A 17456-nucleotide genomic window follows, 5' to 3' on the forward strand; every position below is an offset into this window, starting at 1 on the left:
TTATTTATATATTTACTCATTTTCTTATTTATTTATTTACTCATTTACATATTTACTCATTTACTTATTTACTCATTTATTTATTTATTTACTCATTTACTTATTTATTTATTTATTTATTTATTTATTTATTTATTTATTTATTTATTTATTTACTCATTTACTCATTCACTCATTTATTTTTATATATATATATATATATATATATATATATATATATATACATATATATATTTAGTTAGTTAGTTAGTTAGTTAGTTAGTTAGTTAGTTAGTTAGTTAGTTAGTTAGTTAGTTAGTTAGTTAGTTAGTTAGTTAGTTAGTTAGTTAGTTAGTTATTTATTCTGGTAGAGGCCATGAGGCCTTCTCTTCCACACTACCAGAAGTGTGTGATTTGCAGGAAAAATTTGTTCTCTATTTTTCCAGAAAACTTTCCACTTGCCCAAATGCGTGCGTTCTTCCATCTCTTTCTTACAGAACTGCACATATGTAATGTTCACTCAGTATTCTTATCAAACGTCGTCTTAATCTTTGATGGCTGTGTCAATACTGACTTCAAAATAGCGCCATTGTCACGTTTGCTTTACCAAACATCCACACTGATTCAAAACAATCGCTCAAGAGTATCATATTCTGTGAACTTTACTGATATAATCTAAATTTTCACAACAATATTTGTTCCACTTGGGACTGATGCAAGCCTATCATTTTAAAGTAATTAGTTATAATTTTCTGAGTTGGTTCGTGATTCCCCGACTTTGGTATGTCTGTAGATTCCTTATTTTACTTTTTACAACGCATTCCCTGCTCAGTTAGTTACTCATACCCAAAGCAAACATTAAGTGTAGTTAATTTCCACATCAAATTTATTTTTAAATCCTGATCATTCTCGAACTGAAAACTACCTTCTGAAATACAGATTTTCAGCGACCAATGGTTTAAGAATAGTCTGGATAGGGAATATTTTTTTAATGTGAGCAACAACATAGCTATTAGAAATATAAATGGGCCTTTAAACAACAGTAAGCAAAAGAAATTATAAAGATTCCTATTCAGAGTAAAACTAAGGTGGGAAGAGAAGATAAAAGATGAATATGAAATATGAGTATAAATAGAGAGAATCTTTCACTCTACATAAAATTACAGACGTTCGCTTATAGAATATAGGTCGACAGGGCGACTCGCGAACGGTACGAAGGCAATACAACACGCGGCAAACCATCTCTCGCACACTCAGCAGTTTTATTATTACTAAAATTATCTTGATTGCAAAAGGTGTTGGAAGTGATATTCCTCTACTGCGAAACATCTATGGTATTTCTTAAGAAAATTGGAGTTCACCCGCAAGTTCTTTCGTGATTCTCCCAATTTCACTTCCAGAATTGAATGTGGGTTGCGAGATGACGGCTAGATTTCTGTAAAATATATTCCAATTTTTCCCCTGTTTCATCCAGTTTTTCGTCTGTAAGTACGCGCCATGGTCTTTTGCTGTTTTTATTCAATGCTGACTCCGTTTCTCTATTTTTTTAACGAGGCTGTGTACGAAGTTGCTATTGGAACGTAAAATTAGGAACTGTTCTTGCAAATCGTCTTTTTACCTATCCGTAATCACTCTTTTTCAGATAAATCTCTACTATAAAATTCGTTTGCTCTAATATAAATGTCTGTGGTGTCATGTGAGCAAGTTAATCTAAACCACATCACTAACACAATCAGAAGAATAACACGCAATCTAACGTCAACACAACCACTCCTACAGAGAAACTGAACTGGACTGCCAAGCGTGTAGGAGACGTGGTTTTTCGCGTGTTTTATGGCCTTCATACCGGTCGCGCGCCGCCCGGTCGACCTAAATTGTGTAAGCGAACTCACTATATAAGCGAGTAGATTAAGAGTAGCATAAGAGGTAGCATAGCTAGTAGAATTTAACATGTTTAGGAAATAAATGAATGTTTGAATAGAATAACAGTAGGCCTAATAGGGGAATTTTGAGGTGTGAGTGAAAATGGTAGAAGAAAAGAGAAGTTGCATGAAAGTTAGAAGAAAAAAAAATGTTATGTTTTATTTAACGACGCTCGCAACTGCAGAGGTTATATCAGCGTCGCCGGATGTGCCGGAATTTTGTCCCGCAGGAGTTCTTTTACAAGCCAGTAAATCTACTGACATGAGCCTGTCACATTTAAGCACACTTAAATGCCATCGACTTGGCCCGGGATCGAACCCGCAACCTTGGGCATAGAAGGCCAGCGCTATACCAACTTGCCAACCAGGGCGACTGAAAGTTAGATGTAGATATAATTTTATTATTATAATGTATCGAATTAATACTCTCATTATATATTAAGAATGGGAATAGGATCATAATAGTATATAAATTGTTTCTATTTGTATTTGTTATTGAGAATGGTGGGTTAACAATAATTTGGAATGCATCTAATCCGCCATGACCGGATAAATGTTTGATGACATAAATAAATAAATAAATAAATAAATAAATAAATAAATAAATAAATAAATAAATAAATAAATGGAATAAATGAATGAATGAATAAATAAATAAATAAATGAATAAATGAATGAGTGAATAAATGAATGAATAAAAAAATAAATGAATGAATAAATAAATAAATAAATAAATGAATAAATGAATGAATGAATAAATAAAGAAATAAATAAATAAATACATAATACCTAAATAAATAAATAAATAAATAAATCAATAAATCAATAAATAATAAATAAATAAATACATAAATAAATAATTAATTAAAAAATAAATAAATCATTAAAATAAATAAATAATTTAAAAATAAATATATAAATAAATAACTAAATAAATAATTAAAAATAAATAAATAAATAAATAAATAAATAATTAAAAATAAATAAATAAATAAATAAAAATAAATAAATAAATAAATAAATAATTAAAAAATAAATAAATAACTAAATAAATAAATAGGCCTGATCAAAAAATAAATAAATAAATAGATAAATGAATAAATAAATAAATAAATCAATGAATAAATAAATAAATGCATAAATAAATAAATACATAAATAAATAAATACATAAATAAATAATTAAAAAATAAATAAATCATTAAAGAATAAATAAATAAATAATTTAAAAATAAATAGATAAATAACTAAATAAATAACTAAAAAATAAATAATTAAAAATAAATAAATAAATAATTAAAAATAAATAAATAATTAAACAATAAATAAATAACTAAACAAATAAATAATTGAAATAAATAAATAACTAAATAAATAATTAAAAATAAATAAATAACTATATAAATAAATAATAAATAAATAAATAATTAAAATAAATAAATAAATAAATAAAAAGGTGAATGAATGAATGAATGAATGAATGAATGAATGAATGAATGAATGATTGAATGAATGAATGAAGGAATGAATGAATGAATGAATTAATTAATTAATTAATATTAACGCTTTGTACTTACTGTTCACCACATGTTCTTTTCGGCGCAGCCAGATGATTAAAGCCATGAATCGAGGATTCGTTTAGGTAAAGAGTAGCATATTTCTTTGCTATTGAAGGTGATGTATTCTTTCTTTGTTCTTTAGCAGGTGTCGAATTCTCGGAGTGTGAACTGTCAACATGAGACGGACCGATCTTAAGGTTTGGAAGAGTTGGCGCTGTTGAAAATGCTGATGCCATGCCCATAATCGGTGAGCTCAGGTAGGCTGCAGGATTTTCGTGAACTGGACCAATTAATAAATGGCGGTCACGCAGTACCTCTATCCGGCGAATCATCTGCTCGGAACGATTGGTCCGAGGTCCTGGATTCGAGCCCATCATCGCTTCTAGAGAAATGGTCCTCTTGAAAGGAAGTGCGAAATCACTTACTTAGTTCTGTAAACAGAAAAGAAGCTACAACTGTTCCGTCTCCCTCAAGATAGCAAATTCTTAATAGGCTCAATTATACATTTCTTTTAGAATTAGAAATACACACACCAGGAAACAATGTTCAGGAACATTTATTGCAACTGTTTGTAATTTCTCGTTTTACGTTAATCGCAACTGCTACATTATTTTTATGAAAAAAAAAAAAAATGTGAGTATTTTAGCACTCACTACCAAAACATCTTCAGATGATTATAGAAATTCCGTTTGCCGTTAGAGAAGGAAAACGATCTCCTCTACTTTAAAAAGAATGGTAACTTTATGCAGAATACAATGAAACAAGGCTGACGTTATGCATTTGCAGAGTATGTTTGATTGAAAAGCGGTCGTTGAAATCAGCGAAATTTAGTTACTCCTAGATTACTTTGCAGCACAGATGGAGAAAAGAAACGACTTTAGCCTACTTGCAAGACGGATAAAATAACGTAGGCCTGTTATTTTTTTTCTCCTTGTGAATCTTTGAGTATTTATAAAGAAAAATAATGCAGAGTTAGTATAATGTTGTGTATTCTCATTCAAATTGAAGGAAAACTCTTACAATTAACAATTACTTATGTGTTAGTATTTATTATAGAAGAGCCTATTTAAGATAAATAAGAGTGCCTATTTTAAGGATTTCGAATGCTTATTAGGATTCATAAATAGACATATTTAAAGCCTTAAGATTTGCTGTCTAATGTTCTCCGAAAATTCGTCAAAAAAAAACTTTAGTGGCCAAAAGTCCACCATTGTGGCTAAGAGGTTAGCGAGTCTAACTCCGAACCCAGCGGCCCCGGGTTCGATTTCTGGTCAGGACGAGTTGCCTCGGTGAGGTTTTTTCGGAGTTTTTCTCTCACTCCTATGGATGAATATCAGGTAACTTTTTTCAGGCGATTGGAACCCCACTCATCTTCGCCACTTCCTTTCCTTCCCCATCATCCTTTCCTCATCATCCCGTTTCTGGTTTTTCAGATCACTCTACAGGCGGCCTCCCGAAGCTGCTGACTCTCTCGGCCGGCCTCCGTGGAATGTAGTTCAGCGATGTTTGATGGCTTGCAATGGCACCCGAGGCGGACCTACTCGGGGGAGGAGTTTCGCCTCGGACTGATAGGGGGGCCTTGGGGGAAGTTGCCGAAGCAGGAATGGTATATGAATTTCTGTTGGCTGTAGGGACCGGTCGTTAAGGGAGTCATGTGGTTGGATTTGTGCGCGTAGGGGATCTGAGGCACGCAACTCATTCCATATCGAGGTTTAGCGCAATAGATCTCAACAGATTGCAGTGCTGGGCCATCCGTGCCCCCCTCTCACTTAAATTCCTTTCCATTCCATTAGTGGCCAAAAAAGATTACTGCAGAATGTATCATTCATGCAAGCACCTATTAGCAGATTTAGACAATGAAGAGAAGTTAAGACAATTTACTAAAATGATTCCTGAAATCTTATATTAAATTTAAGAGTGTGATTCTCTTATCACATTACCTGTGACACTTTGTTTTCTTACCAGTAAGAATCGTTACAAAACTTTGTTCTATCTATTCAAAACATTCAAGCAATTCACATCTGAAATCGTCCTGAAAATGCTTGAAGCTATCAGAAGCGACTAAAGAACCCACTATTCAGGAATTCAAACCTACTACTTGAAATTTTATTATTTAATTTAAGGGTAGAATATATTACTTAAGCTTATACCTATTTATAAATTTTTAATTAATTCATTAAGAGCAAAAAAGTTTGTGAAAATGGACTCTACCATATAAATTCAGAGTAATTCTTCACATAGTTTGCTTAAGAATAAAAGTTGTTATAATTTTGGCACATAACTGGTTTTTAAATTCTACTCCATAGAACTGTGTAAACTTTGTAGAACCCATAAATAGATCGTCTGATGAAATCCTTGCAATGACTTATTCTCTAAGTTATTTTATGTTTTGCAATAGAATTTGTAAAATTAATTCAATTACTGAGATGGTAATAAATTCAATGTAGTAATTATCTAAATAAAATGGGAAGATGATAGACCAACTCACTCTATATTAAATGATATGATGCGTGTGGTCGCAAAATCAGATACATACTTTTTTTTTCGAAATGAGTTAATGTTATATTTCATTTCTTCATATGATTCTACAACTGCTATAGCACTGTTATGCTCCAAAGCCAGATATATCACATGGATTTGTATGATGAAAAATAGTATTCGTTGAAAATCCTTGGTTCCTTGCAAACGTTTTTCCTTCAAACTGAAAAATGATGTTTCAGTGATGTATCTGATTTTGCAATTAAACGCCTCATATAATATTAGAATGATCTACACAAACTGAAATCACATCATACTATTAAATATTTTATTGGCAAAAGAAGTGCTGCAAGCCTCAACTTTTTTCAAAATAATGACATTACCATTTTGCAACATTACTTTTCGTTTACTTCTCATACTTCTTTGCGACATCGGCACAAAGATATATAAATGCTATAAAATGGGACTATTTATTGAACGATATAATTTCTGTTTTTATTTAAATAACGTTGTGGGCAATACAACACATTATAAGTAACCAAACTCATACACTCACCCTTTTAGTAGTGTAGATCTGTGGGATATGATGAAGCAGCCCAATATCTATTACAGCAGCGGAAGTAAATGCGATTTATATTTCAAAGAAAAAATGTAAAATATAGTCCAACTCTTCAGAAAATCAAGAACGACTGACATACAATATTCTTGTCAACAGGCGACACTGCAGTATTATCTTTCACTGCGTCACGCAATGACATAACCTAACCAAACCGCAATCACGTTAAATCTAAGCTTCGACTCTCTGCCAGACATGATACTGCATGCAAACAGATTCATGTGAAGCAGTATGTTTGGAAGCGGAATATAAAACAAAAAACAAGCAGCTCGCTCCAATATAGGCCTACAGGGTGTTTCAGAATCGAATACACAAACTGGGAGAGGAAGTCTTGGAGATCAAGGCGAACAATGTGGGATCGCTGACTCGTCCTTATCCTATTATGGCAGTGGTAGGTATTTTTATGGGTAAATTTAGCCGTTGTGCAGTGATCGCAGCAAACCCACGTAGCTCATTCACCTCGTATGCTAGAATGTGTCAAACCCTCCTTGCTATTGCTCAGTGGTAGATCGTATATACAGGGACATAATTTTATTTTTACTTCAATTTTTATTTTACCTGAGTTTTTGAATGTATTTCACTCCCACTCCTTCTACTAATGAAGTTCAACCGTCCTCCACACAGATCGAAGACCGCATATACAGTCATAGTAGCCATACTGTCAATAGTAAACAGTACGTTCCAAAAATATGTTCGCGTTTTCCATTGACGAAAGGGCTTTCAATATGAATCATTTTCGCACAGGTACTGTCGTCCATTTGCCTACGTCGCATCCCGGTTTCCCCCACCTGCTTCTATTCGCCTCCCTGTGAAGGCTAATGGCTGGGCTGTCTTAGCTCTTTTCTGAGAACATTAAGTTTTGTTAGGAATTGAACGTCTACGTAATATTATACCCATAAAAACTGTTTAAAGTAACTTAAATAAAAAGGCCTCGCTAAGTAATTAACTGTCACGTGATTTCCCCCCCTTTCTACTACCCTGCGACTTGAACGGACAGTAGATAGCATGTCTGACTAATTTTATCTTTTCGGATCGGGCAGAAGTGAAGATTGAATTTAAAGTACGTAAGGGACTCTTTTTATAGAGTAGGTACTGAACTATTTCAATATGAATTATTGGTACGAAGGACGAAACTGGTAAATGGAATTAGGTACAATAGTCTATAGTGCGATAATATGCACATTAGAACTGAAGCCTGTATCGAAATGATCGGCCACCATTTTCAAAAATGTGTTTAAATATCCATATTATGATTATTTTTCAATTTAACTTCATTCTCTATAGTATACGCTAATGTGCTATAGACAGTATAATACACACTGCATAATGAATACGTCCACATGAACAGCTCATTTCGTGAGTAAAACACTTATTGTTAATACTGTAATGTATCTTGATTAAACAAAAACCTAATGAAAATTATCAAAGTCAAAAGCGTGATATTTCCTAGTTTACGTAAATAGATGAACTACTTTTCTTCCCTCCTATACCTAGTAAAGTGATTTGTTTGTATATTACGCCAGTATCATCGAACTCCAGTCGTGGAAGGGGATAGCAAACGGTGTTTCCGGTTCTCAATCGTTGATCCAAAGGTATAGCCAGGTTAATATTAGAAATGTTAGTAAAAATAAAATGATGTCCCTGTACAATAGTACAAACAAACTCATTGCTGTCCTTAATGAAAACATAATTAGTTTATTTATTACAAACAATATGAATTGGAAACTCAAATTCATGAAAATAAAAAAGTACTTTTTAATAATGATCTCACCAGAAACTTTAACATTCACTTATCATGATGATAATGATATTTTTCAAAATTCGTCTTTTCTTGAAGACATGCACATTGTGCTACTTTAATGAATCACTTTTGCGCTAATTGTCCTTCCGTATGTGTTTTTTTTTCTTTAGAAATTGTCCACGCAATTTCATAGCTCGCCTCAAGAATGTTTTTCGTTATGAATTATAGCCCGGTTGTTGTATCTGCTTTAATGTTGGTTGTTCTTTTATTTATTTCTACATGAAACTTGCTCTTTAGTTCTACCACTTTAGCACAATCCGCACCTGCCAAGAGATGAAATTTGTAAATAGTTTATAGTAACTTATATTATCTTGATCATGAATTTTATGTCGAAATTAGTTTGAAAATATGCTTAAATATCCATCGATTTATAATTAAAAAGAAAAGGGCTGCAGCAGAAAAGGAGAATTAAAATTTAATTAACTGAACTGTAAAAAATTAAAAACGTAACCTTCGATATACAGTAGCTATGCGCAGAATGCATATTTTTATAATGCCGCTGCACATTTCTTATTTTAGCAAGTTACTCGTAGTAACACTTTTTGGCACAGCAAACATCTAATGCTGACCCTTCCTCATAAAAAGTACAGTATTGTTCTTTCAGTTCCATATGGAAATAATACTTCTTTCCCTTTCATAATTATTATCTGATCATATTATTGTATTGTTCTTGCTTTGATTTTGTAACAGAGTTTCTTTACAAACAACGCAGTGATAATACAGTAGTGCATCGTTTTTGTTCTTATTGGACGCTGTGGTCCAGTGCCTTGGCCACTCAGATCACCCGACCTCACACCATTAGAGTTTTACCTTTGGGGTCACTTGTAGGCTGTCGACTATGCAACACCAGTGAATGATGCAGAGGAGCTATTGCAACGTGTTGAAAATGCATGCCAATTGATCCGTGATAACAACATGGTGTTTGAGCGTATATATGTCGTGCTCAGGTATGTGTAAACAATGGAGGGTACACACTGAGGATCTTTTGTAAACGTTAAATGACAAGTTTCCAAACATGTACTTGTGACACAACAAAAAAAGAACAAAACCAAAGTATGACCGTTTCTCCAATAAATAAGCATTTTCCGTCAAATTTTCATTTAAGGAATTGTTCTTATTTTTTATTCAGGTACACGCTCACACGTTTTCCAAACATACTTATGACTCACCCTTCTTTTATTATTGTATTATATTATTATGATGTACCGAAGTACATATGATATCGTCGGTTTCTTGGTAAAAGTGACCAAGTCCAAAATGCAAAATTGCTGAGAAAAGGAATTTAAAAGTTTAATGATCCATCCAAAGATAATTGTACTTCTTTAAATGTTAGTAATAAATTATTTTGAAGGTAAATGTGCTATATTATTAGTTTTTAATATAAAACCATAACGAATAGAAAGAAGTAGTGGTCGCACTCTGTTAATTCAAACGGCCGATACCACGCGGCGCTAGTGCAGAGTTCGCTCAGTCTGTTCCGTGTGTAAGTACGTAAATACATTTAACGTAAGTTGCACTGTTTACCTTTCGCTCCATATACGTACGTAACTGGCGTTGTACTTACAACATTAAGACTATTTGAAAGAAAAACACATTCATATACATCACACTGTAAAACAAATAATAGTTTAATATGTAAAAGTTAACTTAGGGCTGCTTGTAGGCATGCAATATGTACTCACCAATAGTTACTTGTCCGACACTTTGGAGAATTTACGAGATGATTTGGCGGCTCTCGGAGCTTGGAGTTCTCGTCGGATTTGTTTCGTCCGGAAGAAGAACCGACATTTCATATAGTGAAAGATTAGTTTCGGTATGATATCCATGGAATGATCCAAGCAGCATCCTGTTCCCGGTGGCTGAATTACAATTGAGGTAATACTGTCTATACACTCGTGAAATATGTCGCCCCACATTCCATCGCTCAATTTTTCTTTTATTGTCTGTTCTGTTTGCGTAAGCAAATGAAACACGCACGTCCTACAACCCGGAACAAAACACGAAGACATTGCTTCAAATATAAAACGACAAAAACATAATAATCTCGTCCTTTAATAAATAAATCGTGAGAGCTACTCACTTGTCACTCGTGTACGAATAACTGCAGATTAGTGTATTGGTACTTAAAGTATTTAACGCACTTAATTACACTAAAAAAGCAAACGAAATGAACGAACACTCTACTGCTTCTTTTATGGATATTCGCTTCCAACTGAGCAATACCGATCGCAGCGCCACTAATTCTCTTGGTCACCGTCGACAATGCTGAACAGATAGGAGTGCGCACACTTCTTCTTTCTATTCGTTATGATAAAACTATGTCTTAAATTTTCATAATACTTGGAAGTCTTGGAGTGTGACTTGGTTATTTTTACCAACAAACCGATTATATTTCCATGCAGGCATTCTGCGTTATCATATGATGATGGATGGGTAAAACAGAGAAAAATTCCCTACGGCACCGAGACCCGAACCCGGGTTTTAAGTTCTACGTGCTGACGCTTTATCCACTAAGCCAGACATGTCAAAACCCTGCACATTGTGCAGTCGCGCACATTGTGCACTGGTCTGCGTGCAACGTGCAGTTCCTATTCCCCTACCTGGAGGGAGTGAATCGGCTTGGAGGGGAACGCGACAGGGCTGTACAGTACTATAGTAGTAGATCAGCTTTTGTTTCAGTAACACAGATCAGTACGGGTGCTCATTGAGCTGTGATTGTGAATGCGTTATGAAAAATAGAGTGAGGAGTCCACAGATATAACGAAGAAGAGAAATCACGAATCATATAACATAACTGTTATGATGTTTTCCTCAGTCAATAGTAATTATTTTAAAATGAAAGGCTTTCATCATATCATGTGGACCTAATAGTGATATGAGAATTTAAATCATATTAGTAAAGTTCTCAAAATATGATATTCGCCTGCTCTTATTTCTTAATTAGTACTCTCACGGCAAGACAAACATGACAATGATGTTGTTTTGGAGTCTGTACTAACACAGCTGTCAATGGTTAGACGACTTGCAACTTTTATTTGATAAGCTGATAAGTGATGAGAATATAGTGAGTAATACATGTGAGGCTCTTGAGGTTGTAAGGGAAGGAAGAAAGCAATTATTTGTAAGGCGGAAAAAATTTTCTGGAAAGATAATACATAATGGCGAATTTTCCACCTCACGTTACTATATTATCTAATATACTTACGTTAATAAATCTTTAAACCTGACATAAAGAAAATGTCCTCGCTTCACAGCTTGTGAAGTACTCTTTTAACTCAATTCAGTAACGCTCCCAACTTGCTAATACTTGCTCTCAACGTTTTCCAAATAAACTATATATACATTTAAATTCAAGCTTAATTTAACCAACTTATTAATAATAATGTGAATTTATATTAATATACAGCAAGGAAATGATTCCAATGTAAAAGCCTCATAATGTCCTATTGCATGTAATTGGAAGTAAAATATTTTCTTTCTTAGCATTTGTGCACCAATGGTCCCAATAATGCTTGAGGAACAATGAAAGAGTATTACTTTGAAATAATCAGTACCTACTACGTAAAATGAAATATTGTGTTCTTTTTTGTTGTTTCGAAATTACTGCAATATTTATATTTTCTTCAAATACTGTATACAAATCATGTAAATAAATTATACTTTACAAACGACTGCATTGTGAATTGTAACTGAGTAAGTCTATTGTTTCTTGTGTTACAATTATTGTCAAATATAGACACTGACAATAATTGTGTTTTTTCCTTCTGCTAAGTATGTTTATAATGTCCAAATGTCAATTTAATTGAACACTAGAAGAGCAGAATAGATTCTTGTACATCCCTCCCGCTAAGAACTGGTAAGAGCAACACGTGAATGACGCAATCTGCACAGACCGGCGTTCCGTGCACATACACTGCACTTTCAGTGTCTGATTTTTGACATGCCTGCACTAAGCCATACCGGATTCCAGTGCCGCTACCGGATCGAATCCCCTCAGTATAAGTTGTAATTCTCAGTTTTTCCTCAGTGTGGCTTAATTACGGAAAATTACGAAAAATAAAGGATACAAGAATGAAATCCTACTCGTAAATTCGTGAAAAATTTATATTCGGTATCGTGTGAGTGTTTTGATATATGTAGGCTATTATGATATATATGTGAAAAGTTCTCGTGTTATAATGACACGTACGTGACGTAATCTAATTGTCATATCAGAGTTCCGTGCTATGCCACTCACTGAATAATAAATTAATTGCCAGCATTCGTTCGGGAAAGCTTAACCTCGTTCACTAAACTTTTCGCTCGTTTATAAAAAAAGAGTCGCATTTTGTTTGTTTTATACTGCAGGTAAAGCAGAAATAACGAAAAGCTGAAAAGTCAGAATTAATTATTGCAATTATCATTATTATATATTTAATATGCCTATTCATCTATTTTATGTATAAATTATTTGTACTAGAGGTATATTTTACTTTCATTTTAAAGAACGGTACTGAACTATTTTTCTCTATTTCTTGCTTTATTTTCTTTCTTTGTCGGCCAGATGCCTCCGTAGTGTTTCGGAACTTTCGAGGAAGTTGAGTAGTATAGTTCACCAAAAATCATATTTTCAGTTTTCGGCCTTAAAATTTCACAGTCTTCTCGGAGTGGATAATATGAGGAGACAAGGAGAAAGGCAGAAAATAGGAAAGATTGGAGAATGCTGGGTTTGCAGTGAAAGACAAGCCCTTGGGCAGAACACTGAATGAATGACATACTTTAATTACACATTTTAAACATTTAGTCTTATTATCAAGTGAGGCGTTTAGTTGGAAAATCAGATACACCACTAAAACATAATTTTTCAGTATGAAGGAAAAACGTTTACAAGGAACCAAGGATTTGCAACCAATACTATTCTTTCATCATACAAATCCATGTGATGTATCCGGTTTTGGAGCATAACAATGCTATAGCAGTTGTAGAATCATATGAAGAAATGAAATAACTTATAACTAGACTTCGTGGAATTGCCACGAGAATCGTGAGGTTTACTGCGCACGCGGTATAGACTGTGTGAGAAGGGGTCATACAAAGAATGGAGTATTCCTCTAATGTAAATACTGAGCAGTATACTGCGGTTACAATAAAACCTGTATCCTGCATTCAAGAAATATAATGAATGATCATTGAAGTAGGAAATGTCTAAACATGTAAATGCACAATTATTTTATAGTGAGATATATTAACTCTTAAAATTTATTGTAAGATACTCACATCATCCTTGAATATGTGCATTGCAGTGAAGAGTTATGTACATTTTGAGCGACTGCAATATAACCTCCTCCGATGGTCACTTAAGCAGTTTTTATTTTGGGAAAATGTACGTTCAACATCACACGATGTAATAGGTGCATATTTGAAGAACGAAAAGTCACTACTTTTTAGTACACCAACTTCAGACGTCTTGTTGTGATGTGATGGTACATCATTTCTAATACGAAGTTGTGAATAGGCAGAATTTTTAGCAATAATGTTTCTCAACTTACATTTCACTTTTTCTGAAATTAGTGAATTCTTATTTTGGATAGCGGTTTGTGATACTTTATCCACTATAGTAAGGGCTTCTGAGAGTTGTAGTTTAGACGATTCTAACAGGATGATGCTTTTGGACACGATTTTAAAATTAGAATCTATGAACAAAATATCTTCCAATAGCTGTTCAGAAAGCAATGATTTTACAGCTGCAACAGCGGAACTGTCTGTGCTATCCAATGCATCAATTACCTCCATTATTTTGTCGTAATGTTTTACATAATAATTAACAGCATCCAATCACGTTCCCCAACGGGTCAAGACTGGCTGCAGGGGTAAGTGTATTCCAGGGGCAATTATTTGGAACAGCAACACTCCCATTGTAGTATGTTTGATTGAATTCTTCTCTGTTATGAACATATGTTAAGCTTTGACTATTCCAACCACAGTAATGCAAAAACAAGTGCTTACATAGGTATACATTAACTGTAGCTGCTCTATCTATTTGGACCGGTCACAACTCTTAACATGAACTGCTTATACTACGAGACAGGACGGTCGCTCTCCTCCTCTATACTACCGTACATCTGCAACCTGATTGCTTGCTGCGTGTGGCAATTCAACGAAGTCTACTTATAACATTAACTCATTTCGAAAAAAAAAAGTGATATATCTGATTTTGCAACTACACGCCTCAAGTGCAAACTACGACATCAAAAATCTTTTTGTATGAAGAATAACACGCATTCGGTGTTATCAAGCTCCGCAAATATATATTCAAACTGCGCAAATATGCTTCGCCGTCACAACAATAACAACTACCCCACTATTTTCCCCTCCCCTACTGTGATAGTTCGAAGTCATATTTTTCGTGTGCGCGCGCAGCACTGATTACTCTGCGCGAAGTTATGGCACTCTCAATCCTCCACAACTGGCGCACTGTCCATTTTTTACGTACTTTGGCTTGCAGAAACTGCAAGCAACATGATTAAAACATACAGTCAAAGAGGGAAAGAACTAAATGCAGTTGATGGATATAAATACAGGAAGTGTTACAAGAACAAAGAAGAACAGAAATGAATGTGCATAGTGAAAATGTGTACTGCCAAAATAGTGACAACTGTTGAAGGTGGCATTCTTTTAAATACAGGAGGAAACCACACCGTCAGGTGATTATAAATGCCGCGAAACGCAAAGCCAATAAAGAAGACTTGTTCGACGGAACTTCGAAATTAATCAGGAAAGAAATCTGCTCAGCCCCACAAGAAATAAGCGAGAAAATAACGACCAGGGATATAAACCTAACAAGAAGGAACTTGCTAGAGTATCCAGATTGGAAAGGAGAAGGAATGAGGAGGTAACACAAATGATGGAGATGGAAGAGTCGGTAATTGAAAGAATCGAGAAGCGAACCCTTCAATGGTATGGCCACGTAAAAAGGATGAAAGAAGAAAGATGGCCAAAGGTTATTCTGGAATGGTCACCTCGGGGAAGGAGGAAGCGTGCGAGACCAAGAAAAACATGGAAAGCCGGTGTCATGCAAATGATGAAGGACCGACACATGCAGGAGGAGCATTGGTGGGATCGAGAAGGATGGCGGAAGGGAATTCAGGACAACCGCTGAAGAGTGGAGAAGCCCATAAAAGTAAAAAGTAAAGTAAGTAAGAAGGAACTTAAACACGCAAAGAAGAAAACTTCATCCAATACTACCTAAAACTAGCAAGAGGTTCATGAAGTTCTACATGTAGACAACACAGAAAGCAATAACGGCGATGATTGTTTTTAACATTAGTAAGCAATTTTTAAACCTCCAGCATTGATCGACATAAAGGCATAGGCCTATGCTGCTAATCCTAAGCCAAGAACAGAGTACACAATATTGACATTACTGATTTGTTTACTCTGAATTCTGAAGGGAATTTGCTTAGTATTGATGTGAAAGAGTGGGGGGTAACTGATGAGGGGAGATAGTTGCGCACTTTGATACAAGATTGACGAGGGTTTTTATTTTTTTGCGGAGCTTGATATTTCCCCACGCATTTCATTCAGAATAACTGTCACGGAGATAGACAAATAGCCAATCGGCTTGGATCTCATATAAGATTCTTCCCCGCAGTTCCAAAGTCCATTGCAAGGACGCGTAATCACTTGTCTTTTAATTGCTTCTCGTCTAATATCTCTCACTTTCCTCACTCAACCTGGGATTTATAGGACATAAATATTAAATATTATTTAAATTTTAATAAGTAATAATAATTTATTAGACGTTTGAGATGGGCAGGGCATGTAGCACGTATGGGCGAATCCAGCAATGCATATAGAGTGTTAGTTGGGAGGCCGGAGGGAAAAAGACCTTTAGGGAGACCGAGACGTAGGTGGGAGGATAATATTAAAATGGATTTGAGGGAGATTGGATATGATGACAGAGAATGGATTAATCTTGCTCAGTATAGGGACCAATGGCGGGCTTACGTGAGGGCGGCAATGAACCTACGGGTTCCTTAAAAGCCATTTGTAAGTAAGTAAGTAAGTAAGTAAGTAATAATAATTTATATGAAGCGAAATACTCTTGAACCGGGACTTTCAAGCTATAACTACATAATCTAAATTATTTTTGGATTTAAAATACTAGTATAATTACTCAGGGTAAGAAATTATTAACAACATACAGTAGGCCTTATAATATGATATGATATGCTATGACATGATTTATTTAACGACGCTCGCAACTGCCGAGGTTATATCAGCGTCGCCGGTGTGCTGGGATTTCGTTCCGCAGGAGTTCTTTTACATGCCAGTAAATCTACTGACATAAGCCTGTCGCCTTTAAACACATTGGGCCGGGATCGAACCCGCAACCTCGAGCATAGAAGGCCAGCGCTATACTGGCTACGCTACCGAGGCGACTATTGATATGATATATGCTATGATATGATATGATATGATATGATATGATATGATATGATAGGATAGGATAGGATAGGATAGGATAGGATATGATATGATATGATATATGATATGATATGATATGATATGATATGATATGATATGATATGATATGATATGATATGATATATGATACGATATGATATGATATATGATATGATATGATATTATATATGATATGATATATGATATGATATTATATGATATATGATATATGTTATATGATATGATATATGATATGATATGATATGATATGATATGATATGATATGATATATGATATGATATGATATGATATGATATGATATGATATGATGTTCATTCAGTAAAAGGAAAAGAAATTGGTTGGTTCACTGGCTGAGAAGAAACTGCCTACTGAAGGATGCATTGGAAGGTATGGTGAACGAGAGAAGAGTTCGGGGCAGAAGAAGATATCAGATGATAGACGACATTAAGATATATGGATCGCATGAGGAGACAAAGAGGAAAGCAGAAAATAGGAAAGATGGGAGAAAGCTGGGTTTGCAGTGAAAGACCTGCCCTTGGGCAGAACACTGAATGAATAATATAATATAATATAATATAATATAATATAATATAATATAATATAATTACATACGCAGTTCTATGATGAAAAATAAAG

General features: G+C 34.3%; 1 protein-coding gene across 1 annotated transcript in view; it reads right to left on the bottom strand.

Moving 5' to 3' along the window:
* Positions 1 to 6707, bottom strand: part of LOC138702289 (pickpocket protein 28-like) — a 42121-nt gene extending 35414 nt beyond the window's left edge. Inside the window, exons 1-2 of the mRNA XM_069829873.1 lie at positions 6494 to 6707; positions 3478 to 3890 (exon numbers count right to left, since the gene is read on the bottom strand). Coding sequence (XP_069685974.1) covers positions 3478 to 3836 — 359 coding nt within the window. The 5' untranslated portion in view covers positions 3837 to 3890; positions 6494 to 6707. The remainder of the gene's footprint in view (positions 1 to 3477; positions 3891 to 6493) is intronic.
* Between the last annotated feature and the right edge of the window lie 10749 nt (positions 6708 to 17456).

This window comes from Periplaneta americana, chromosome 6, assembly GCF_040183065.1.
Source record: "Periplaneta americana isolate PAMFEO1 chromosome 6, P.americana_PAMFEO1_priV1, whole genome shotgun sequence".
In the NCBI taxonomy this organism is placed as follows: Eukaryota; Metazoa; Arthropoda; class Insecta; order Blattodea; family Blattidae; genus Periplaneta; species Periplaneta americana.